The 26,779-nt window shown below is 37.7% G+C and overlaps 1 protein-coding gene across 3 annotated transcripts in view; it reads right to left on the bottom strand.

Moving 5' to 3' along the window:
* LOC126187843 (uncharacterized) overlaps positions 1–24,380 on the bottom strand; it is an 82,771-nt gene extending 58,391 nt beyond the window's left edge. The window contains exons 1-4 of one of the 3 annotated variants that reach the window (XM_049929152.1): positions 24,295–24,380; positions 23,817–23,887; positions 1,841–1,990; positions 226–1,785 (exon numbers count right to left, since the gene is read on the bottom strand). In XM_049929152.1, the coding sequence (XP_049785109.1) occupies positions 226–1,785; positions 1,841–1,972 (1,692 nt within the window). In that variant the 5' untranslated portion in view covers positions 1,973–1,990; positions 23,817–23,887; positions 24,295–24,380. Of the gene's footprint in view, positions 1–225; positions 1,786–1,840; positions 1,991–23,816; positions 23,888–24,252 lie in introns of all 3 variants that reach the window. The other 2 variants (XM_049929154.1, XM_049929153.1) reach the window with 2 other exon arrangements.
* Between the last annotated feature and the right edge of the window lie 2,399 nt (positions 24,381–26,779).

The raw sequence follows: 26,779 nt of genomic DNA, 5'->3' as shown, positions 1-26,779 counted from the left end.
ATGACGTTCACATTTTTCTGCATATGCAATGTTCAGTTTATATGATGGTAGATTTAAAAAGAGATTTTGTGGAATCCTTAAAAAGGTCAAAACTATTCCACTTTTGACTACAATTATTAACTAAAATAAAAATCATGAGAAATGCAGTTGAAATTGAAGCAAACGAGAATCACGGATTATCTTATCACACATCAAAATATATTATTAGAATGTAAGTATACTTACATCTTTCACTTTTTCTATACTGGAAGCAAAGTCCATGCTCAACTCTTCTCCTGCAATTTCCACATCATCATCATCTTCATTTATTAACTGTCCATCATCGGGAGAGGGCAATGGTGTTGCATCCATTGCGCCATTTGTTTCCAAAGCATCATTTGATGTTACAGCTGGAAGCGGTGGAAGAGCCCGTCTAAGGAACGGTGGTTTTCCTTCCAAATTAACCGTGCCATTAGATATCTTGCAAGGTTCAACTGAAGGCTTCGGTTGTTGTGCAACAGGTTCCCGCTTGATCACACTGCGGTCAGGCGAGGAAAATTTTCGAAATCTAAATATGTTGCAAAGTGTTTGCTTCAAGCTCATTGTAAAGCTATGTCTACCAGATGATTTCTTTTGTTTTTCCTTTTCACAAACAGAATTTTCATTCTTAATATTTCCCCTGTCCTGAACAATATCACATGATTCTTTGGCTTTCTTATTTTTAATATTTATTACAAAATTGTTCTTTTTATTTCTCCTAATATCAGCAGCATCTGTGGTACTCCCAGAAACAGTTCCGAATGTATTTGTAACTGAAGGAGCAGTGTTGCCAGTCTGACGGTGTTTTGCAATGGGTCTGTTTTCTGAAGAGTCACTAGAACTGGAATACAAATTCTGTAGGTACTGCCTCACTTCGTGGAGAGTCATGTGGACGGGCTCGGCAACTCGACGTTTTGATGTACCAGGAACACTGTGCCGTTTGCTGCCGCCTCCAGATCCCCCTCCTGAGCACACACTCACAGGGGGTGTGGGCTTTCCACTTCTACAGCCAGTGTTGCCAGGTGCACACTTTGCACTACCTACTCCAGATGACGAGGTGTGTCTTCTTCGCGGTTTCCGATGGTGTCGCTTGGGCCTACTGGGTGGTACTCTCACTTCGGGGCGCACCACGTCTACAGGTACCGCGTATATGTCACTATCAAACGGCACATTATACACATCACTGATGTCACCAGCAGTAAGAACATCATGTGACATAGCAGAAGTGATGAAGCTCGAATCGTCGGCACGATTTGCTGCGGGAACCGATAATGAATTGTGTGAGCTGGAAAGCCGCGAAGATGAAAGTGAACTTCGAGAACTGGGCCGGTGACAGGGGCTGAATGCAAGCAGTTCAGGGGTCCAACACAGCCGCGCTCGACTGCGGAACTGCTGCTGGACATTTGTCACTTGCACCTTCTTTGGACTGTTGTCAGGTTTCACACTTTCCGGATGCACCACAGATTTGGAAGACACACGAAGTGCTTCTTCTAAAACGGCAGCCACAAGGCGCAATGCAAACCTTTCCAGACATCGCTCAAACTTCAGTAGTGATTCTGGAGGGCTGTCCTGAAATTCTGGTGGGGGATCGATAGGTATCACATGCTTGCAGCCATCTCCCGGAAGGTCAGGCCAGCCAGGACCTTTCTTCAGTGTATTGAAATTCTCTCCACACATGCCGTCCGAGTAGTCCAGGGAGTCATCTTGCGAAAGAGACTTTTCTTCTCCGTCGCTCTCGAGGAGCTGAAAGACATCAAGTTTTGAAAACTGATTAACACGGTAATAGTCTTCTGATTTGCGGATCTCAAGTTTTGTCGCTTACCTCGAGTGGCAACTGGCCACCACCACTGCCACTGGAGATGGAGCCACTGTGCCCACTGGTCAGCAGCAGTCCACTGTCGTCGCTTGTTGGAAATACTTCTGACCACGTAGAGCAGGTAGGCGGTGACTCCATCGTTCCCCCTCAAGTCATCTGTGAAAAATACTTGTATATAATACAACTGCAGGGGCAATGAGACAGCATTTAATCAGGTGGAGTGTGCCAAGTAGTTAAACCAAAGTGTCACTGTAAGTGTTTAGCAACATGAATCAAAAGGTTCTGAAGGTGTATGTTAAAAGAAAGACACATATTTATTAAGATTTTTAGGTAAAAAAGAAAAAACTAATACATATTTACTAGGTCACACTTATCACAGTAGTAAGAGAAGGCAGAAATTTCTAAACAGAGCTCCACACTGACTTCTTATAAGGAAGCAAATGGACAAGATTAGCCTTTAAAATTTTGCAGTAACTTACATTAAAAGAATTCTTCAAGGATATTCTCTATTAGTAAAAAGAGAATGGTACTGTCACCTAGGCACAAAAAATAAAAGTTTCAAGATTTTTAATGTTTCTTTCTATTTAATCTGCCACAAGTATTAAATACATTTTGATGCAGTTATTGCAATTACAAATGTATGACAGGACACTCAACATATGCTTCATTAACTGCTATAAATTACACAAATATTTCACAATCATATATTGTCAGCTTACATCGAAACCTCACAGCAGACGGGATTTTCCAATGTAGCCGAGAAACCAAGCGGAAATCAATGTAAGTAAAAAGCAATATATTATTAACAAACTGTTTTTTGATCTTAATTAAATTGTAAATATCTATAATTACACACCACTGATGATGCTTTACCTCAAAAAAGCGAACTGCATCAGGTGAAAAAAACACTCATTTTCTTGTCACTGCAATGACAGAACAAAAATACCCTCAGGGCATGCTATTATCTCTCAACTGAAGAAACACTGAGAGGCAATGGAAGAAGAATATTTTCCAAATTTCAAATTACTGACATGGAATCCAAACTACCTTGTAAAAAGAAATTATTGCACAAAAATGCTGCTATTCCAACTTCATGGATGACATCACCAGAATATCCTGTCAAAGCATTATAATGAATGTTATGCAAACGTATCACAATGGATTAAATTGGATATTTGTAAATACAACAATCAACAACAACCCAGACCAATAAGTTTAATAGTGACGACCTAAATTCAGAAGCACATAGCACAAAACTGCAAGATAAGCCAATGTGAGAAAACAGAATTTCATGAAAGCTACCATTACTCCAAAGATGACTGGAAAACTTAGTACTTCTTCTGAAAATAAGCTTCATATTCTCTTAAGATAACTACAACTGCCACACTAGATTACATTTCTTTCAGAATTCAGTGACAACCTGTGTGCAAACTAAAGCTGTGACTTTAACAAGTTCACAATAAAAGACAGACTGAATCACTCACTGGGTCCAATGTGAAACCTAAATAGGTCTGTATTGAACGATCAGTTTAATCTACATCATGTAGCCTAGAAGAAGAGTGGCAAAACACTTATATATGCCTTCAAGGACACCACAAAACAGCTACAGTTAACATTCTCTTTCAGGTAACACTGCCTAGGAAGATACATAGCTGTCTGAACATTTTTGCTAAGGGCCGCACGGGACTTAAAGAGACTGCTGAAAAATGAGACACTCTTAGGACAGTGACATGTTTGTGAAGATCCAAAGAAAACAATGAAATGATTCATGACTGTTCATTCGAAATGTTCATGGTTAGATATAGTAATTTCATGGCGGTTATTTCTAGAGCAATCTAGACGTCCAAAACATCATCAATGAAGTATAATATACACAAGTAGAAATTCATATTTTACTGTAATTTTACACTGTTATTGTATTGGTTTGATAGTATATTAGCTTTCATTATTTCTTCGATGATGTCATCATTTGCTTTTGGCCATGACTGTTTCTGACGGTGCACTGCATTTTTGGCCCTTGTGCCACTGTCATGCATAAGGTTCTATGTCATATTATGGCATAAAAACAGGTTCAAAATAACCATGTCCCTGAGAATAGTCCATGGGGCAAAATAACAACAGCATAATAAAAACTGTTACAGCTAGAAATTGAAAATGACATAGGTAAAAGACTTTATAGAGACTGTGGACCAGCATTACAATGAGTTATTAATTCCCTTATTTGCTGGATATTTCCTAATCCTTCCTCTAAATCATTGGTTCCCAAACTTTCTTAGACCCTTACCCACAAGTGCAATTAGACATTAGCTAGTAACCCCCCCCCCCTCCCCCACACACACACACACACACACACAAACACCATCACCAACTCTATAAACTCTAGCACCTAAATAAGCTGCAGAATGACAGACTTGTCTTGGATACTTTTATTTTCAAAATGATGAAATATGAATGTCATTTTGTGTGTGTGTGTGTGTGTGTGTGTGTGTTTTTAGAATGAATGATGAAGAAATTCGTGGTGCACTGCTAGTGCTACCTACAACTCCTCAGATAAGAAAGCTAACTATCCACCTTGATAATAGCCACTTGTTACAAAATGTAATTCCCCTGCATTACTCCTCTCCATTGTGGCACTAGCTTGACCTGCACACTGCAACCATATTTAAAATGCTTGCACTATACTTACTGTTTGTAAATCACTTGATTGCTGCACCCCTTACTTTTGAACTGGCAGAAATTGAAAGACTTCAGGCTGCTAATGCTTTGTGCCCTTACATAGTTACTGCTGTGTCATGCTGTTAATTAATTCATATATCTGTTTCGAAGCAAGTGGTGAAGCAATTTTTGTACTGCTGCAGGTACTATCTACAACTTGGAGAAGATATTTTCTTGAGATATTTAGCATTTGTTATGCATACGTCTCACTTTTATCATCAGTGATGTACACAACAAAGCACACCTTGTGTAGTGGGTTGACTACTTGAGGAACTTATAACCTCCACCGCATTAATGCCACTAATTGAAAAAAGGAATTATTGATAACTTCTATAATCAATATATGAGTCTTACAAAATTGTGATAATGGTAATGATCGACTGAAAATAATTTAGTTTCATGACTGAAACAGAATCGAATTGTTTAGTTTTTCCGCCTTGGGGTAATTATCCACAAGTTGAGAACCACTGCTCTAAATAATCTCATAGTCACTGCACTTAGAATTTATAGTCATCTATAACGCATACACTGAGCCAAAATTCATACAAGCAGCTTCAGAAAATAGCAACTGCTTCGCACTTCACTCTTCAAAATTGGAAATATATCTGCCAGAAAAAAGTTTTCTTTGTCTGCACTATTTTCCTCTTTGATGACTGGCAAGCAGCTCCTCTTTCATAGTAGAAATCACTTCCTAGATCATAGAATTTATTACAATTTTTCAGTGAATCTTCCTTGCCTCAACTGTGTTGTTCTGACAATAGTTCAAACTCCTTTATCTCCCCAGAGTGATACTCAGTCCTTAATTTACCATCAACACTAATTCTTTACAATCTTGACTATATATTCCATTCAATATTTCTTCTGGTGATTCTTACTCTCAACAAGAAATGTGATGTAGCCATCAAACAAACAACTCTCCTCTCCCTTCTTCCAATCTTACTTATTTTACTTCACTCACTGTCTTTTACAAATTGCTGTTGAACATGAGGTAGTGATAAGAGGATTTCTTGTCTTGCTTTGTACTCAGTAAATGCACCTCTGCCATGATCAAACTTTTCTAACAGATTAAAACTATATACCAAACTGGTACCTGAATATATATTTTTGTTTCTCGTAAACAACAATCTACCAAATCAACTATTTGATCACAATTCATAATTTCACCAACTGCCGTTTAAGGGTATCTGTCTCATACTATTTCGGGGGGCGAGTCCCTGTATCAGGAAACATTTTTAATCTGCCAAGGAAGCTCATTTCAATGTTCTCTCTACTATAAACAGAAATTTTTAATAAATATATATTGTTCACTTTATTGATAACACAATTTTGATATTTGTTCTTTTTGCATTTTTATCTGTTATTGAGCTTTCTACATCTACATACAGACTCTGCAAACTTCTGTGAAGGGCATGACAGAAGACATTTAGCATTGTACAACAAACAGGGCTGCTTCTCAGTCCAACTGCATATGAAGTGCAGGAAAAATGACTGCTTAAATGCCTCTGTGTGTGCTATAATTAGTGTAATCATATCTTTACAATTCCTTCAAGAGTGGTGCATAAGGGGCTGAAGTATATCTCTAGATTCTTCACTTAAAACTGGTTCTCGAAAGTTTGTAAGAAGGCTTTTGCGGGATAATCAGCATCTATCTTAAAGCGTCTTTCAAATCAGATTTTTCAGCACTTTCATAAAGCTCTCCTGTGAGTTAAGCAAATCTGTGACCACTCATACTGACCTTTGTATACATTCAGTATCCCCTATTAGTCCTGGTATGGGTCCCACACGTATGAGCAATACTGTAAGATTGGATGCACAAGCTTTTGTAAACACTCTCTCTTTTCTCGGTATGCTGCCAATAAACCATAATCTGCTGTCAGCTTTACCTAGTTCTCAGCTAATGTAATCATCCAGTTTCATATCCCCACAAAAATTACACCCGGGTATTTGTATAAATTGGCTGATTCCAACTGGGAGTCATTGATATTGTCGTCATAGGATACTACTTTTCTGTATTTTCTGATGTAAACAATTTTATATTTCTACATATTTGCACCACTATGAAATCTTATTGGATGTATGTGGACTTTTTACAGATAGTATGTCATTAATCTGTTTCATCCATTATTTCTAACTTTCTTCAATTAACACAATAAAACTCTCTCACTGATCTACAGGCATAAGATCAAACTGTTTCCTCCAACAATGTTACTTACTCAAGACTGAACTGTTCATTATGCAAACTGTCTTTGGTGACAGTTTCTAGTCACCCATGTCCTACAGTCAACAACTTGAGAATGTGAGCATGGATTTCTGTGGCCACCATCTCCTTCATCAAATCTTTTCTAGGTATGTGACTGCTTCACCATGTTTTGCAGACCAGTGTTTCAGTCATTGTTGTGAGTTGTTAATACCATCAACAGAACCTAGATTTTTATGTAATTACATATTTGGTTCCTTCCCTCCTATGCATGTAAATATGGTAAATGTTCATGAATTATTTGCCAGCTTGGATATATTTCATCGTATCATCACATATTTTTACGTATTTCACTATGATTACATCTATTTACATATTTTAACTTTACACTATGTAAAATTACATATTATCACTTTTTTACCCTTCTGACCATCTCTGCTCCCTAGAAAAACATCCAAATCAGACATACCATAAAAGTTAATCACAGGAAGTAAATTATCTCCAAAATCACATTATAGTGCAATACAACAGAGTTAACTGCACTTTGAATTGAATTATGAAGGGCATGTTTCTGCTAAATTTTCCACGATTTGTAATTTCAGTTCTAAAAAGCAATGTTGTTGTTGTGGTCTTCAGTCCTGAGACTGGTTTGATGCAGCTCTCCATGCTACTCTATCCTGTGCAAGCTTCTTCATCTCCCAGTACCTACTGCAACCTACATCCTTCTGAATCTGCTTAGTGTATTCATCTCTTGGTCTCCCCCTATGATTTTTACCCTCCACGCTGCCCTCCAATACTAAATTGGTGATCCCTTGATGCCTCAGAACATGTCCTACCAACCGATCCCTTCTTCTGGTCAAGTTGTGCCACAAACTTCTCTTCTCCCCAATCCTATTCAATACTTCCTCATTAGTTATGCGGGTAAGCTACTACAAACAGCATAGTGAACGTATTATTGTGGCCAAGATAGATACGAAGCCCACACCTACTACAGTAGTACAAGTTTATATGCCAACTAGCTCTGCAGATGACGAAGAAATTGAAGAAATGTATGATGAAATAAAAGAAATTATTCAGATAGTGAAGGGAGACGAAAATTTAATAGTCATGGGTGACTGGAATTCGAGTGTAGGAAAAGGGAGAGAAGGAAACGTAGTAGGTGAATATGGATTGGGGCTAAGAAATGAAAGAGGAAGTCGCCTGGTAGAATTTTGCACAGAGCACAACTTAATCATAGCTAACACTTGGTTTAAGAATCATGACAGAAGGTTGTATACATGGAAGAACCCTGGAGATACTAAAAGGTATCAGATAGATTATATAATGGTAAGACAGAGATTTAGGAACCAGGTTTTAAATTGTAAGACATTTCCAGGGGCAGATGTGGACTCTGACCACAATCTATTGGTGATGACCTGTAGATTAAAACTGAAGAAACTGCAAAAAGGTGGGAATTTCAGGAGATGGGACCTGGATAAACTGAAAGAACCAGAGGTTGTACAGAGTTTCAGGGAGAGCATAAGGGAACAATTGACAGGAATGGGGGAAAGAAATACAGTAGAAGAAGAATTGGTAGCTTTGAGGGATGAAGTAGTGAAGGCAGCAGAGGATCATGTAGGTAAAAAGACGAGGGCTAGTAGAAATCCTTGGGTAACAGAAGAAATATTGAATTTAATTGATGAAAAGAGAAAATATAAAAATGCAGTAAATGAAGCAGGCAAAAAGGAATACAAACGTCTCAAAAATGAGATTGACAGGAAGTGCAAAATGGCTAAGCAGACATGGCTAGAGGACAAATGTAAGGATGTAGAGGCTTACCTCACGAGGGGTAAGATGGATACTGCCTACAGGAAAATTAAAGAGACCTTTGGAGATAAGAGAACCACTTGTATGAACATCAAGAGCTCAGATGGAAAGCCAGTTCTAAGCAAAGAAGGGAAAGCAGAAAGGTGGAAGGAGTATATAGAGGGTCTATACAAGGGCGATGCACTTGAGGACAATATTATGGAAATGGAAGAGGATGTAGATGAAGATGAAATGGGAGATACGATACTACGTGAAGAGTTTGACAGAGCACTGAAAGACCTGAGTCGAAACAAGGCCCCGGGAGTAGACAACATTCCATTGGAACTACTGACGGCCTTGGGAGAGCCAGTCCTGACAAAACTCTACCATCTGGTGAGCAAGATGTATGAAACAGGAGAAATACCCTCAGACTTCAAGAAGAATATAATAATTCCAATCCCAAAGAAAGCAGGTGTTGACAGATGTGAAAATTACCGAACTATCAGTTTAATAAGCCACAGCTGCAAAATACTAACACGAATTCTTTACAGACGAATGGAAAAACTGGTAGAAGCTGACCTCGGGGAAGATCAGTTTGGATTCCGTAGAAATACTGGAACACGTGAGGCAATACTGACCTTACGACTTATCTTAGAAGAAAGATTAAGGAAAGGCAAACCTACGTTTCTAGCATTTGTAGACTTAGAGAAAGCTTTTGACAATGTTGACTGGAATACTCTCTTTCAAATTCTGAAGGTGGCAGGGGTAAAATACAGGGAGCGAAAGGCTATTTACAATTTGTACAGAAACCAGATGGCAGTTATAAGAGTCGAGGGACATGAAAGGGAAGCAGTGGTTAGGAAGGGAGTAAGACAGGGTTGTAGCCTCTCCCCGATGTTATTCAATCTGTATATTGAGCAAGCAGTAAAGGAAACAAAAGAAAAAATTCGGCATAGGTATTAAAATACATGGAGAAAAAATAAAAACGTTGAGGTTCGCCGATGACATTGTAATTCTGTCGGAGACAGCAAAGGACTTGGAAGAGCAGTTGAACGGAATGGATGGTGTCTTGAAGGGAGGATATAAGATGAACATCAACAAAAGCAAAACGAGGATAATGGAATGTAGTCGAGTTAAGTCGGGTGATGCTGAGGGTATTAGATTCGGAAATGAGACACTTAAAGTAGTAAAGGAGTTTTGCTATTTGGGGTGCAAAATAACTGATGATGGTCGAAGTAGAGAGGATATAAAATGTAGACTGGCAATGGCAAGGAAAGCGTTTCTGAAGAAGAGAAATTTGTTAACATCGAGTATAGATTTAAGCGTCAGGAAGTCATTTCTGAAAGTATTTGTATGGAGTGTAGCCATGTATGGAAGTGAAACATGGACAGTAAATAGTGTGGACAAGAAGAGAATAGAAGCTTTCGAAATGTGGTGCTACAGAAGAATGCTGAAGATTAGATGGGTAGATCACATAACTAATGAGGAAGTATAGAAAAGGATTGGGGAGAAGAGAAGTTTGTGGCACAACTTGACCAGAAGAAGGGATCGGTTGGTAGGACATGTTCTGAGGCATCAAGGGATCACCAATTTAGTATTGGAGGGCAGCGTGGAGGGTAAAAATCGTCGGGGGAGACCAAGAGATGAATACACTAAGCAGATTCAGAAGGATGTAGGTTGCAGTAGGTACTGGGAGATGAAGAAGCTTGCACAGGATAGAGTAGCATGGAGAGCTGCATCAAACCAGTCTCAGGACTGAAGACCACAACAACAACAGTTATGTGATCTACCCATCTAATCTTCAGCATTCTTCTGTAGCACCACATTTCAAAAGCTTCTATTCTCTTCTTGTCCAAACTATTTATCGTCCATGATTCACTTCCATACATGGCTACACTCCATACAAATACTTTCAGAAATGACTTCCTGATACTTAAATCCATACTCGATGTTAAGAAATTTCTCTTCTTCATAAACGCTTTCCTTGCCATTGCCAGTCTACATTTTATATCCTCTCTACTTCGACCATCATCAGTTATTTTGCTCCCCAAATAGCAAAACTCCTTTACTACTTTAAGTGTCTCATTTCCTAATCTAATTCCCTCAGCATCACCCGACTTAATTAGACTACATTCCATTATCCTCGTTTTGCTTTTGTTGATGTTCATCTTATATCCTCCCTTCAAGATACCATCCATTCCGTTCAACTGCTCTTCTAAGTCCTTTGCTGTCTCCGACAGAATTACAATGTCATCGGCGAACCTCAAAGTTTTTATTTCTTCTCCATGGATTTTAATACCTACTCCGAATTTTTCTTTTGTTTCCTTTACTGCTTGCTCAATATAGAGATTGAATAACATCGGGGAGAGGCTACAACCCTGTCTTACTCCCTTCCCAACCACTGCTTCCCTTTCATGTCCCTCGACTCTTATAACTGCCATCTGGTTTCTGTACAAATTGTAAATAGCCTTTCGCTCCCTGTATTTTACCCCTGTCACCTTTAGAATTTGAAAGAGAGTATTCCAGTCAACACTGTCAAAAGCTTTCTCTAAGTCTACAAATGCTAGAAACGTAGGTTTGCCTTTCCTTAATCTTTCTTCTAAGATAAGTCGTAAGGTCAGTATTGCCTCACTTGTTCCAGTATTTCTACGGAATCAAAAACTGATCTTCCCCAAGGTCGGCTTCTACTAGTTTTTCCATTCGTCTGTAAAGAATTCGTGTTAGTACTTTGCAGCTGTGGCTTATTAAACTGATAGTTCGGTAATTTTCACATCTGTCAACACCTGCTTTCTTTGGGATTGGAATTATTATATTCTTCTTGAAGTCTGAAGGTATTTCGCCTGTTTCATACATCTTGCTCACTAGATGGTAGAGTTTTGTCAGGACTGGCTCTCCCAAGGCCGTCAGTAGTTCCAATGGAATGCTGTCTACTCCGGGGGCCTTGTTTCGACTCAGGTCTTTCAGTGCTCTGTCAAACTCTTCACGCAGTATCGTATCTCCCATTTCATCTTCATCTACATCCTCCTCCATTTCCATAATATTGTCCTCAAGTACATCGCCCTTGTATAGACCCTCTACATACTCCTTCCACCTTTCTGCTTTCCCTTCTTTGCTTAGAACTGGCTTTCCATCTGAGCTCTTGATGTTCATACAAGTGGTTCTCTTATCTCCAAAGGTCTCTTTAATTTTCCTGTAGGCAGTATCCATCTTACCCCTCGTGAGGTAAGCCTCTACATCCTTACATTTGTCCTCTAGCCATGTCTGCTTAGCCATTTTGCACTTCCTGTCAATCTCATTTTTGAGACGTTTGTATTCCTTTTTGCCTGCTTCATTTACTGCATTTTTATATTTTCTCTTTTCATCAATTAAATTCAATATTTCTTCTGTTACCCGAGGATTTCTACTAGCCTTCGTCTTTTTACCTACTTGATCCTCTGCTGCCTTCACTACTTCATCCCTCAAAGCTACCCATTCTTCTTCTACTGTATTTCTTTCCCCCATTCCTGTCAATTGTTCCCTTATGCTCTCCCTGAAACTCTGTACAACCTCTGGTTCTTTCAGTTTATCCAGGTCCCATCTCCTGAAATTCCCACCTTTTTGCAGTTTCTTCAGTTTTAATCTACAGGTCATAACCAATAGATTGTGGTCAGAGTCCACATCTGCCCCTGGAAATGTCTTACAATTTAAATCTGGTTCCTAAATCTCTGTCTTACCATTATATAATCTATCTGATACCTTTTAGTATCTCCAGGGTTCTTCCATGTATACAACCTTCTATCATGATTCTTAAACCAAGTGTTAGCTATGATTAAGTTGTGCTCTGTGCAAAATTCTACCAGGCGGCTTCCTCTTTCATTTCTTAGCCCCAATCCATATTCACCTACTACGTTTCCTTCTCTCCCTTTTCCTACACTCGAATTCCAGTCACCCATGACTATTAAATTTTCGTCTCCCTTCACTATCTGAATAATTTCTTTTATTTCATCATACATTTCTTCAATTTCTTCATCATCTGCAGAGCTAGTTGGCATATAAACTTGTACTACTGTAGTAGGTGTGGGCTTCGTATCTATCTTGGCCACAATAATGCGTTCACTATGCTGTTTGTAGTGGCTTACCCGCATTCCTATTTTCTTATTCATTATTAAACCTACTCCTGCATTACCCCTATTTGAATTTGTTTTTATAACCCTAAAAAGCAAAGCAGATACAATAACAATACTACGTGTAACATTGCCGTAGCCATTATTGTGTGTAGTAAAGGGCTTAATGTGCTGTCGAGATTGGTAATGGGGCAAACAAAAGACTAGCAGTCCAATGTTTTCCATCTACTAGCAACTTCTACAGATTCAGCAGAACTAAGGAGTGTGGGTGCCAAGAAAATTTTGCTAAATAGTACTTCTTAAGAGTTCATGACTATGTTCATGCCGCCTCCTGTCACATCAAAATTATCATCTAAATTAAGATCTTTAGTTTCGAAGGATGATCTTTCAGTACTGATGGAGAGACTGTTTTATGCCAAGCATGCAATAAGCGGATCGGATGTATTATGAAGGCCCAACTTCAGCAACATGTACACAAACAGCACATAAAGAACAAAGTGATTCAATCTTCTAAAAAATGAATTTTAGTGATGCAGGTGCAAAAGGCTTGAAACTCCTCAAATGATTTTTTCCATGGTATGTGCTCCACTACTGTTGCTGCAATCATCTCATGGTACGAGTTTCAAGTGCCTGAATACCGTGCATTTCTATGAAAGTGCTGTGGGTAACAGGTTCCTGGTGAACTGACAATAAGGAAAAACTGCTGGATAGTTTTCAACGAAGCAGAAGATATATTTAGATGTTTCAACAGCAACCTCAACTGAGAAGAATTGTCAAAGCCAGTGCTGATATCCTGCGAAGTGTTGTAATGCACAAATCGTTCAACAGTAGCTCATTTTGTGAATGACAGTCTTAAATTGCTAGGGCTTGGGGGAGTCCGAGTATAAAAAGTTCTTGTCATGTATTTAGATGCTGTGACCTTCATACTGAAAGTGGCAACTGCCCTTCACATATTCTATCGGCATTTAACCCATTTCACCAGTTTGGTCCATGCACTGCAGTGTATTGCCGAAGAAGTGTTGGCAGCTGTCCACAAGTAAATAAAATAATTTCATACACTAAGAAAGTGTTTATCAAATCTCTGCAGTGTGTGTTGCCGTATAGAGAACTGCTGCTGAACCTAGCATTGCTGCCCGAGCTTGTCCTAATGTAGTGTGGTGTGCATGGACCGAAGCTGTCAATTTTTATAATGAACATTTTCATGCCATGGAATCTGTGTTTGATTAATTTCCAACAGAATCTTAAGTTTCAATATGATAGGCACAAAATGATTTCACCAAACCTATAATCTGGTTGCTTTTGCAAAAACTGTCAGAAATTGTTGAATGCCAATTGCAGGATGATTGACCTCAGTAATATTGGGCAAATGGTAGTGAAAAAGTATGACACTGTTTTGGCCAAAAATACAGGCTACTCCACTTTTTCTTCTATCAGCAATATCCAGCCAACATCTCTCCAAGGATATTCTCGATACACATGACAACATGGAATGTGCCATTTGTGCAACAGTTGTATACATATAGAAAACCATACGCTACTAAATATGTGGCATACTGATAGGTAGCTGATTGTTTCTATCAAATTAGAAGTTTAACAAAATATTATTAAAAAATCCTAAAGCTAATGACCTATAAACAGCAGCCATGCACACATACAAAAAAGTTACACAAGACAGTTTTGGGAAGGACTAGAGGAAGCAAAATTAGCAAGTGTTGACTTCCCTATCAACTTGCCCCTATTGTATTACCCTTGAACCAGAATGACTGTTGATGCCCAATTTAATGCTATTTTAGCCCTCCATAATGAATCTTTCACTTGCAGCGGAGTATGAACTGTTTTGAAACTTCCTGAGAAATTGCGAACTGTATGTCAGACTGGGACCTTAACTGGAAACCTTGATTTTCACATGCAATACTCTCTCTGACTGTCTGACCCAAGCACAACTCAAGGCCCGCCCAAACAGCTCCAATTGTCAGCGCCTCCTTTCTAGCTCCCAGAAAACACGAGCTCCCACACATACCAGCAGGATCAGCATTCTTTTAAAAAAGGTTTCCTTGAACAAATGGCTTAGGCACAGCCTTGCGGTTGTTTACACCACAAATTCTTCACTCTGCAGCACAATGCACCATGTGTTGTAACTTTGGAACATATTAAAAGTGTTTGCCAGGCGGAGGACACAAATGTTGACCACTAACTGCAGAATGTGCGGTTCCAGGTTTGAGTCTGAGTCCAGCATATAGTTTGAAATTTGCTTCATTTCCTCCTATTCTCCTCTCTGTTGGACTAAGTAATCCCTTTTTTATAAAACAAATATTTGGTCAATATCTGTGGGCCGTCACACTGCTGCCACTGAATTACTCAGATTTTTTCCTTGATTGAGGGAAAACTTATTTTAATTCAGTGCAGTTTTAATGTACTGGACTCCCTTTCAGGAGGACCACTGTTTCTACCCCATACAGTCATCCTGACTTGGGTTTTCCAAGATTTCCCCTTGTCGTTAAGGTGAATGCTGGGTGGTTCCTTTGATTAGGCCACAGTCGATTTTGTGCCCTATACTCAACTATCCTATCGTATTTTGTTAATATTTTATATGTATGTATTATTTCTGTAATGTTTCTGACATGTCCAATACCATGGTTCTAAATAGCCTATTGATGAGTAAATCTATATAAATAAAAAATTCATTGCCACCTGTATGAAAGGTCATCACCTGAGAACGGCTTGACCGATTTGGTCGATGTTGTTGTTGTTGTTTTAGTTATTGTCAGGACAAGGTTTGAATGAAAGAAATTTTTTGGAAAATTCAATGGAAAGGTCAGAAATTACAAAATATACCTGATTAAGAATGGCTCGACAGATTCTGTTAATTTTTCTCATTGTTGTGTTCATAATTTTCAGGAAACGGTTGTATGAAAGAAAAGTTTTGGAAAATCCACCAGATGAGGCTGAAATTAAAATCAATTGTGAAAGATCACCGCTTCAGAGCAGCCTCAACAATTAAGTTAATTCTTCCCCCCCCTCCCGTTGTGTTCGTAATTGTGGCTGGTAATGGTATTTTTGGCATGAAAAAGAAAATAATAAAATATTTTATGTTGAGTTTGACAGTTGTATATATAATACATATGTAATATATAAAGGGGAAATACTGTTACTATAAATCTCGAAAAGTTCCTGACAAATTTGCTACAGCTTTTACACAATACTCTAATGAACTTTTGTACAGACATAGGCTATATATCATTGTAATTTACAACATACATATGTAATATATAAAGGGGAAATGTTGTTACCATAAATCTCAAAAAGATCTTGACAAATTTACTTCAAACTTTTACACAATATTCTACTGAACATTCAGACAGAAATGAGAGAGGTGAGGAGGAGATGGACAGAGAGAGAGGTAAGGAGGTTACGTGCTGAGAAATGGGGGATGGAGGAGATGTACAGAGCTACTGAACATCAAGACAGAAAGAAAGAGAAGAGAGGCAAGGAATATAGGTTGTATATGCAATTTCCATACATATTTAACAATTATGAAGCATTGCCAGGTTTGCTAGCAAATGAATAAATTCATACATGGTACACACATCATCACTGATCTGTCACACACACACACACACACACACACACACACACACTTAATTTCCTTCAGTGGGTTATTAAACAGTTTTTAATTTTGTACTTTACTTGTACCTTGGGCATAAATTGAGTCAGCGGAGGATAGGCACATCATTTTTTTCTTCTGGTATTAAATCTGTAAATGGCATGAAATTCTCCAGACAATGCTCATAATTGAAATTTCTGACTAGTTCCTGTCTAAAGACCTTAAAGGCTACTGTCCATATTCTTTTAAATAGATGTTTACAAAATGTTAATATTGGAGTCTGCTTAATGATCTTAATACATTTTGTATAGTGATTTTTTTTCTCCACAAAGATTTATCAAAACATTACTGTGCAATATTTGTGTATGAAATTATGCTCAAAATGATGTTATTAACACACACTTATTATTGTTCTTAATGCAAAAATTTATGAATACTGATACATCTGTTCAGCTAAAGTGGGGGGATATTGCAACAAGAAACTCCTAACAAAATAAATATTTTTCTTGTTTGCACAAAATTATTGCAAATTTCTGAAAGACAAGATATTTTGTGCCTGCATGATCACTGTGTGGTGAGTACACAGGAGTAGTGTGGTGAGTACATACGAGTATAAGCTTTGGAAATTAATAACTGGTACATTAATGATAAAAGCAGACGTACAACACACACGAGTACACACAGAATTTAAATTCATCTGTCTTTAGACAGGAACTAGTCAGAAATTTCAATTATGAGCATCATCTGGAGAAATTTAATGCATAATGACCACAGAAACCCAGCTGTGGAAAATGCAGATGCCAGATTCAGATTTATTGGAAGAATCCCAAAGAAGTATAGTTCAGTACAAAAGAGGTCACCTGTGGAAATTCTTTATTCAACAAATTATTGGGTACTGTTCAATGGCCTCTACAGAACCCCAATTCAGATTACAGGTGTCCAGACTGACACTGTGCTAGAATCAGTTCTTAACCCTTTGAGTGACACTGGTAAATACAATGATGTACAAAACTTAGCAAAGAAAGCAAATTCCACATGATGTGTCATTGCCAAGAAACGTATCTTGAAGATCCTTTGAACACAGATAAAAAGAACTGCTACAGTATAGTACAGATGGTAACTAAATGAAATACACAGTGAGACAATCAGAAATGACACTTTTATTCAAAAACAAATAATGAGACTGAAGTAACTGTAATTCATGATGGTCCCCTGAACAGTACACAAGGTGGGACAAGGTTCTTAATAGGGTTTGTGATGAACACAGACAACAGTGGATACTCTGCAAGGTGATACCATTCTGATCATAAGGCTGGTAAGGAGTTATTTTGATAGGGTGTTCCATTCGTCCATCAGTGGAGCTGACAGTTTAAAGCTGGATGCTCGATGGTGCATGTGGACATGCTGCAATACATATCCCCAATGCGTCCCACATGTGCTCAATGGGATTTAAGTTGGGGAATGGGCAGGCCACTCCATTCAGTGAATATCCTCTTGTTGTCATCCACAAAAATGTTTGACAATGTTGCTGGGTGTATTATGTGTACCCACCCCTCACCAGAAAAGGGTAGTCGAACATGACTGTTTTAGTGGTCCAGGTGTTATGGTGTGGGGAGGATATTTATTTTTATGGATTACAATGCGCGACCACATCAACAGTGCAGGCGGAGAAGCTCTTGGAATACAAGGATATTTGGCAAATGGACTGACCTTACTGTTGCCCCCAACTAAAGTCCCACTGAGCATAAATGGGAGACGTGTTGTAGCACATCCATAGGCACCAATGACCATCCAGTAGTTGTCTACTGTGCTGGTGGAAGAATGGAATGCCCTAGCACAAGAATTCCTTCCCAACCTTGGGGCCAGATTCAGAGCACACAACAGATCATGGTCATCATGCAACCAATTAAGAATCATGACCCACCATTTGTAATGTACAGGAGACCACACAAATTCCAGTGATTTCAGTGCAATTATTGTATTTGAATAGAAGCATCATTTCTCTAAATCTCATTGCGTATTTCTGTTACCTTCTGTACTACACTGCAGCAATCCTTTCTGTGTATGGTCCAAGTTTTATTGAGCCACGTTACTTGGCAGTAGCACATCACGCTACAATTACTTTAGTCCAATTTTGCACAATTATGTATAAACAATGTAATTACCACATAATTGTTTTTCTCCTAATTCATTAGAATCAATATTTATCAGCCCATACCCCATCCTAGACTTGAAGCCTCCTTTAGGTATATCTCATACATGATTGGTCATCAATGACGTAATGCTGTAGGTGGTGATGGGTGGAGCTTACAGTATATAATCTCATTCAAAGCTGCCTTATTCAGCAGTGAAAACTGTACTCCTATGGTTCACACTTATCTGCCGCCACCAACAGCCATAGTGGGTATAACCTCATTCTTTGTAGTTTATAATTTAGATGTTGTTTGCTATATTTTCATCTCCCTACACTGAATCCGTATTATTACTGTATTACAGCAGTGTAAGCTAGAAAATAGTCCAAGGAAAGGGCCAAAACTCATTGTCAAAAATAAAAAAAATCTGAAAACACAATGGAGACAGTTTTTATTAACTTTTAAAATTTTATACTGATCACTGTCCTCCAGGCAAGAATGTTTTCTAAAATTTTAGATAATGATCCAATGAACAAGCAAATATCTAACAAAATATATAGAGGTACAGAGATGCAGACACTTACAGCCATTCTCAAAGCACATATTTAGCAAGAATTCTACAAAGTAACCAATCTGAATAACTAATGGAATTAGAATATCATGAACGAGGAAACAGAAGCTTTATCATACTATGAAAGAGGGCCAGAGCCCAGTGAAAAACTTTCTCTAAAGATAATACTGCAATGAGGTGAAGAATGTCACTATGGACAAAGGCCATTTCATGTACAACTGATCAAGTGCCAACTTAAGGCTCTTCATCCATGCTGGTTAACACACGGTCTCCCAGTTGAGAGGTAGTGCAATTTCGTGTCTGCCTCATTGTACTGTGGCACCACTGGCCCCATTTCTCTTATCCACTGGAACATTCTTAGAAACATGGCATGTGTTGAATGTCTCCTTTGTGCATACTTGGTCCAAACCAGTTTCTAACAGCTTGTTTGTATATAATATCTCTTCTAATTCTTTAATTGATAAACTGGTGTTTCACTAGGACTTAAATATCTGCCTGCCTTCTAGAGTCATATAACAGCATGGAGTTGAATTCATGTACCGGCATCCTGTTGAGACAGCTGTGTACCTCAGCTGTAGTACAGGAAACTCTTTGGCTGTGATAGTTCAATATCTCTGGCCACAGACGACAGAAAAAAAGACACACTGTTGCAGAGCTGTGGTGTTCATTTTGTAAGAAGACTGTGAGCCCTTCTGACATCAAAGGACATTATTGTAAGGGTTTCGATGTTTATAAACTGGTTTTGAATTGTTATGGTTAATGTAAACTAGTATCAGGTAGGATGGATACATCCTGATGAAAATCAGAAGTCCCACTTGCATTTTAAAGGCCTACATAATCTTAAAAAGATACATCTGCATTACAAGGCAGTACACTTATTTTAGTTGATTTGGTGATATTCCCCTAGAATATTATATCCTTTTGTACAGTTTTTGATTGTTTCAGCAGGAAAGTGTCAAATAACAAAATATCACCAGTTGGTAGTTTTTGTGATCTATCTAAGGAATTTTTGTAGATCTTGGCATTCTCTTGAAAAAGTTTAAAGTTTTGTGGAATTAATGTTTTTAAAAACAACTGCTTTAAATCACATTTTACAAAAAAAAAGTGGTGCCGTATAATTCTGGAAAGGGAGAAAATTTCAGTTATTGGGGAAACTACTGAAAAGTGTAACTAAGAGTTCAGTTTTTGTCACACGCCTTCTGTTTATGTATGTGAACAATTTTTCACTTAATACACATCAAGCAGAGTTTGTACTTTTCACAGAAGACACAAATGCTATAATCAATCTTGTCAGAGAGACAGTAACAGAAGAGATTGTTAGTAAAGTTTTTCAAAGAAATAATAAGTGGTTGTCCGTAAATGGACTCATCTCTTCTTTTTTTAAATTCATTTCTATATAACAAAAAAGTAACAATCAATGTAGTGTATGAACCACGTGAATAGGATATAAAGCTTCAAATTTTATCCATTCATTAATGTCTTACACCATGATTTCCTGGGTAACTCACTGCTTAGGAAGACAGTACTCATTGCACAAAAATGAAGTGAAAATAATTTGTGGAATTCTCCCATAGTAATCCCATTGGCGTCTCCCAAGAAGTTAGGCATTCTAACTATATCTCTACATTATACATGTATCTGCTAACAATATGTCATAAATAACCCACTGCAATTTGAGGAAAACGGTAACATTCACAGTTACAACAATAAGGGAAAAAAACCCTTAGCTACTCATCACTTAAGCTACTAGTGACTCAGAAAGGAATTCAATATGAAACCACAAAAAGTCTACATCTATATACACACTCTGAAAGTGCATGGCAGAGGGTAATTAACTGTATTACATTAGTGTTTCTTCTCGTTCCAACTGATTATGGAGTGTGGGAAAAGTGAATGCTTCAATGCCCCCAAGTGCAACTTTAATACTGACTGTCTTTTTAATTTCTTACAAAGTGATACATCACGAATGAAGAACATTTCCAGATTCTTCATTAAATACTTGTTTTTGAAACTTTGTAAGTCAGCATCCACAGGATAACTGGTGTTTTAGGTTCAAATGTCCGTCTACTCAGGTTTTCAGCAATTCCATGACACTGTCCTGTGATTCAAACAAACCTATGACCATTTGTGCTGCCCTTCTTTGAATATGTCTCGTAGTTTGTGTCTGTCCTGTTGGTATGGGTCACACACACTTGAGCAGTACTCTAAGATGGACCATACAGGAGTTTTACAAGCACGTCATACACTGGCTACATTTTCCCAGTGTCCTGCCAATGAAACGTGGTCTGCTGCCAGCTTTACCCACAAGTGAGCCTATGTGATGATTCCATTTCATATCCGTTTCAAGATGTTGCATTCAAATAATCCGTACAAGTTGACTGATTTCAAATTTGTCACACAGATACAGCTTTTCTGCAATTTGTGAAGCGCATAATTTTACATTTCTGAACATTAAAGCAAGTTGCCAATTTTTGCAACGCAATGAAATTTGATCAAGATTTGACTTGATATTTTTGCAGCTTATCTCAAACAGAATTTCACTGAAAATAACTGAATCATCTGCAAAAAGTCTAAGTTACTATAAATACAGACTGCCAGGTCATTAACACAGAAAATGAAAAGCAACAATCCCAATACACTTCCTTGGGGCATGCCTGAAGCTACTACTACTCTTATCTATGACCCTCCATCCTAGATAATGTTCTGCATCCTACCTACCAAGAAATCCTTAATCCTAACATAAATATTGTTTGATACTTTAAATTGCCATACTTTTGTCAATAAACGTTGGTATGGTACTGAGTCAAATAGTTTTTGGAGTCTGAAATACCAGATACTCCCTATTGTCTTGATCCACGGCTAACAGAATGTAACATAAGAAAAGCGCGAGTCATGTTTCGCATGATGCTGCTTAACATGGAAGAAATCTGATGAGTTACACAATAAATTTTAAATTTAAGCTAAAATGATTTCTTCTATACTATCTCCTACCTATAGATAATTACTCAGTTTAATGCTTATAGCATGAGGATGACTGTAGAAACATATATTGTACTTTCTTGTTACATCTCTCGTTCTCTTGTAACATGAGAAGCGATGATGACCTATTTAAGCTACTGAGATATTTACTATTCTGAAACTGGCCAGCATGCATCAACAGCTGTACACGCACGTCATTTCAATAGCATCACATAAATAAACTATGCGAATATATCTACCTAAGCAGAGTTAGCACCTACATCCATTAAAAATCAATTTATTACCTCAAACAATTAAACACTAGCCATTGTATTCGACTGCTTGCATATGATACAAAATTTTCAGCCTTTTAACTTATAACTTGATTGTCTTTATTTTAGATTGCTGTATTTGTCATCCTCCAACATTCCTGAAAGTTTGTATCATCATCATCAGGGAAAAACTCCACATATACCAAACAATAAGGTAATAAGATATAGATTTTTACATTGTTGGGTACACAACTGATACAACCATTTCAAGAGGCACAGTTAGCAAAAACCACTGTGGTACTTCAAGCAGAATTTCACACCCACTTCAGATATGTTTGCTGCATATACCAAAATAATGTTCTGAACCAGACCATATGCAATCTCATTTAGCTACAGAATTTGTATTTCATGATATAACAGGTGTTAATTATTGTGGAAACATGCAATTTCCTATCTTCTAACAATCAGAAAACAACAATTCACTGAGATTAGCATTATTACGAGAGAGAAAAATGGGTGAATTTTCACAAGGCTGGAGGCAGGAACTGACTGCTAGGATTGTGGTGTGAATGAAATGTGACAGCTTGATGAAAATGAATACATCCCATAAAAAGGTTTACTACACATCAGTGAGACCAGTGGGTGGATAAAGACAAGTGGACTCTAATTGGTAATGTTTTCTTTGATGAAGCTCAAAGAAAGAAAATAATTGTTTACCCAGTAACAAACGGTCTCTCTGATCATGAAGCACAGTTAATAAGGATAAACAACATAGCACCTTTTGGTATGGATACCTCAGCAGTAATCAGTTAGAATAACTAGTGACTCCAGGGCAAATGTTTTTAAAAATAGTTTAAAGGAGATGACATGGGATGTAATTTATAATGAACCAAACACTAACACAAAATTTAATTTATTCCATGATAAATTCATATCATTACTTGGAAACAGCTTTCGCGTAAGCTAGTCAGAAAGGACACTAAACAGACAGATAAAAAAACATGGACCAATGAAGGCACTAAAATATCTTGTGAAAGGAAATGAAATGGAATGTATCTTTCAGAAAGAACAAGTAGGGATTCTGCGGTATTGCACACTACACAAAATTACAAAGAAAAGTTATTAAAAAATCAAAGAAGCTGCACCCAATGTCCCAAATCAGTACGTCCAACAACAGACTTAAGGCAACATGGAATGTAGTGAAGCAAGAGACAGGAGAACCAGTCACAGAACAATGCAGCAGCACTATTGGACTGAATAGAAGGGCCCTAAATGATGAATCACAGGTGGGAAATGCTTGTAATAATCATTTATTAAATATAAAAGAAAGCACAGGGGCAAACAGTTAAAAAGCAAAGTCACAGCAGATTGTTGAAAATGTAACTTTAATAATAATAATAATAATAATAATAAAGTGGCTGCAGTTGTAAATGGAGACGTGGATTCTACGGCATCGACATTAAGTACGGATTTTTTTAAACTGTGGTATCTAAAGTAGGGACGTATGTGCTCCGAAAATCACCGTGAAGTTTGGTACTTGCATTCTAAAAATTAGTTGTTCCGTTATCTTAACTTTTAATGTACAGGAATCAATTTCGAGTTACACGTTACACTATAAGTCAAATTTATACGTCTCTATACTTACTTGCTAGGTTATCCAGCCCCGCGACTTCTCGTGCATGATTTAAGGCGTACAGTATGTGCGTATGCAAATGACTGTAACGAATAAAATGAAATAATGTATTATGTAGTAGGTCTGAATCCAATTACTTCTTACTGGTACTGCATAATTTTGTGATACTAAATAGTACATATTTACTATACAGTTGTGTTTAAGAATTACATCTACCAAAGTGAGAACAGTCATTTTCGTGAAGTTGAAACAAGAAATTATTAATCTGTTTTGAGGGAAAACTATGTAGCCAGGGCTTTCTGGTAACGTACAGAAAAAATAACTGGAGCTATCTGCAAGCTACGAAAATAAGATCAAATACGTATTTGGCTTATTTACATTCATCAAATGACGTTTAATCCACTACAAAATTTCCATCGTTTACAGTTAAAGAAAATATCATAAGTACATGCATCAAAGTAGTTGAATGTTTCTCCTTTCCATTACTCACTTTCCTCAGCTACATAACAAATACATAAATCAATAAAAATTGTCTGTCTTAATGGTACTACATGATAGTAACGCCATATTGTTTTACTACATTACCCAGGATGCTGCGTGCGAGGAATCTCCCATTGAGAGCGACGTAGTGCGAACTTTGCGGTTGTCAATGATTGCTTATGCGAAGCTGTTTCGGCTGTTCGTAGGATCTGACGATAAATTGTTGGAGAAAATCGTTTAACAGTTACATTCTACATTTTTTATTCATTTCTGTCTTCTATTAATCATTGCCCTGCCTGTGTAATACTCAGATTTCCGTTTCTCTGTAAGCTGTTTCTGTTTCTCGGAAAGCATTTTCACCTATTATTGGAGCATTACAGAACTGATACTGCACCATAGGATGTTATGAAAGTATTTTTTCTTAATTGCTGAACAATAACTTATTGATCCATATTTCCTGCATTCAGAAGTTGCCGATGTCCATATTATCAGTTTGACAACGGTTCTGTTGTGTGGCACGAATCTGCCAAAAACTCCCGATTCGTTTACCCTTAGTTTGGATGATTTGCGGTCATTGTAAGGAGCATGCGCCAGACTCCAACATGTAAAAACAATTAACTGTTCGTAGGAAGAGATTTTCATACAGTATTATTCCTCAATAAGGTGATGTTGACCCAGATACCGTGATAGGAGTTCGTACAGAACTTGGTCTATTATAGCATAAGTTCATAAAAGTTGCTTCTGTTTCGTTAATGTGTAGGCCTATGTTAACTTATCACGCATTCCAGAAGGTTCTCCTTCTTGATGAAAAAAAAACAATGAATGGATAGTACAGTGAGGGAGGTAGCCTGTGACTGGTGCCCATTGTTTGATTACCATACTGCATAGGCAGCCATGCCATCATGTTGTTATGAAGTGTTTTAGTGGAGAGCCGGATAAGTCAGCTGATTTAATACACATTTTAGTTACTTTCTGTCAGGAACAACAACAGATATGATTTTAATAGGTATTATCTAAATCCAAGGAGGATAAGCAAGACATGATTGGTTGTAGTTGAATGCCTGATTATAGTCTCTGTCAGACTAATGTCTTGGTGTTTCCCTCCTAAAGAGTTTAGCAAATATATGGCCTTAACCAATGGAAGACTCCAGCACCATTGAACGTTTTTGAGTAGCACATTGCATTTCTTTCATTTGTACTTCGCCAGAACCTACATTCCTAAAATTAATACAGACACAAAATAAATATTGTCAGTGTTCCATTCTCATTCAGTCTGCACATCTATGACATCATACACCACATCATCATTATGATACAAGACAAATCCAACATCCGGTATACCAGGTTCAGTTGGCATGACCTTTGACTTGATTCAGCAGGGTCCTACAAATGTAAATACTTGCAGACATCTCTACTTTTCAATGAACTCGTATGCTTTGAAATTGGATTCCTTAATCTATTCCTTCTGTGCTCCTGCTTTACAATTTGCATTTCACAACTTTGTTCACAAATAATTCGTCTGCCACTGAAATACCCATTGGATACTGAAGCAGTTTTGGTAGCTGCTCTCCAATTATGTGTTCCTTCATAACTTCTATACGTACCAACACATGGTACCAAGAAATACTCAGTATTTCTTTAATAATGAATGTTTGGGATTACAGAAGTGTCCGATTCCACCTGATTGATTTGACCTATGATGTCAGCAATATGGCAGAAATGGCTATTCTAAGCGTCTCCACTATGTCGCCTATGATGTCACTACATACCCACGGAACAAACATGAAAATACATATGAATAAGACAATAACATCTCCCTTCAAATATACAGTCAAACTAATGGGACAACCGCGGGAAACTGGGGGGTGTCAGGGTGGGGACAAGCTAAACGTAATAGAAAAAAAAGAACCACAGCATGATCCCACAACACACTAAATGACAAAAAAAAAAAAAAAATTACAACATTCTGGCTACACCAACAAAATCTAAAGGAAACTGATATTTCACTTGACCCATATAGGTCAACCACGGCTGACGCTACCAAAATACCAACACCTTCACCTAAAACTGCGAAAATTAGAATCGGTCATTTCCCTTGATCTATATAGATCAACTACAACTATTGATGCAAAAAACCAACACCTACAACTACAAAAAATAAAAACAAAACCACAACACCTCAAAAATCCAAAATACACAAAACATCAACTCGAGAAGAACAGACCCAAAAAAACAATTACTTACCACCAACAAATTCTGGCGCTGCAAACTAGATTCCCCCCCCCCCCCCCCCCCAAACACACACACAAAACACCACATGTACTCGTCCCTGGCCTGAGACATCGGAACTCTGATCAACTTTATGTTGAGGTTGACTGATTCAATGACATAAGCTAGAACTCAAGAGTGTCTAAATAGTTTTGAATATATCTATATTTGTGTAGCTTATTCCACTGAAAACAAGAGAAAATAAACACACATATCATGCATAGAAA

The sequence above is a fragment of the Schistocerca cancellata genome, chromosome 5 (assembly GCF_023864275.1).
Source record: "Schistocerca cancellata isolate TAMUIC-IGC-003103 chromosome 5, iqSchCanc2.1, whole genome shotgun sequence".
In the NCBI taxonomy this organism is placed as follows: Eukaryota; Metazoa; Arthropoda; class Insecta; order Orthoptera; family Acrididae; genus Schistocerca; species Schistocerca cancellata.
The sequence above is the reverse complement of the archived record's forward strand: the minus strand, read 5'-3'. Positions and strand labels throughout refer to the sequence as shown.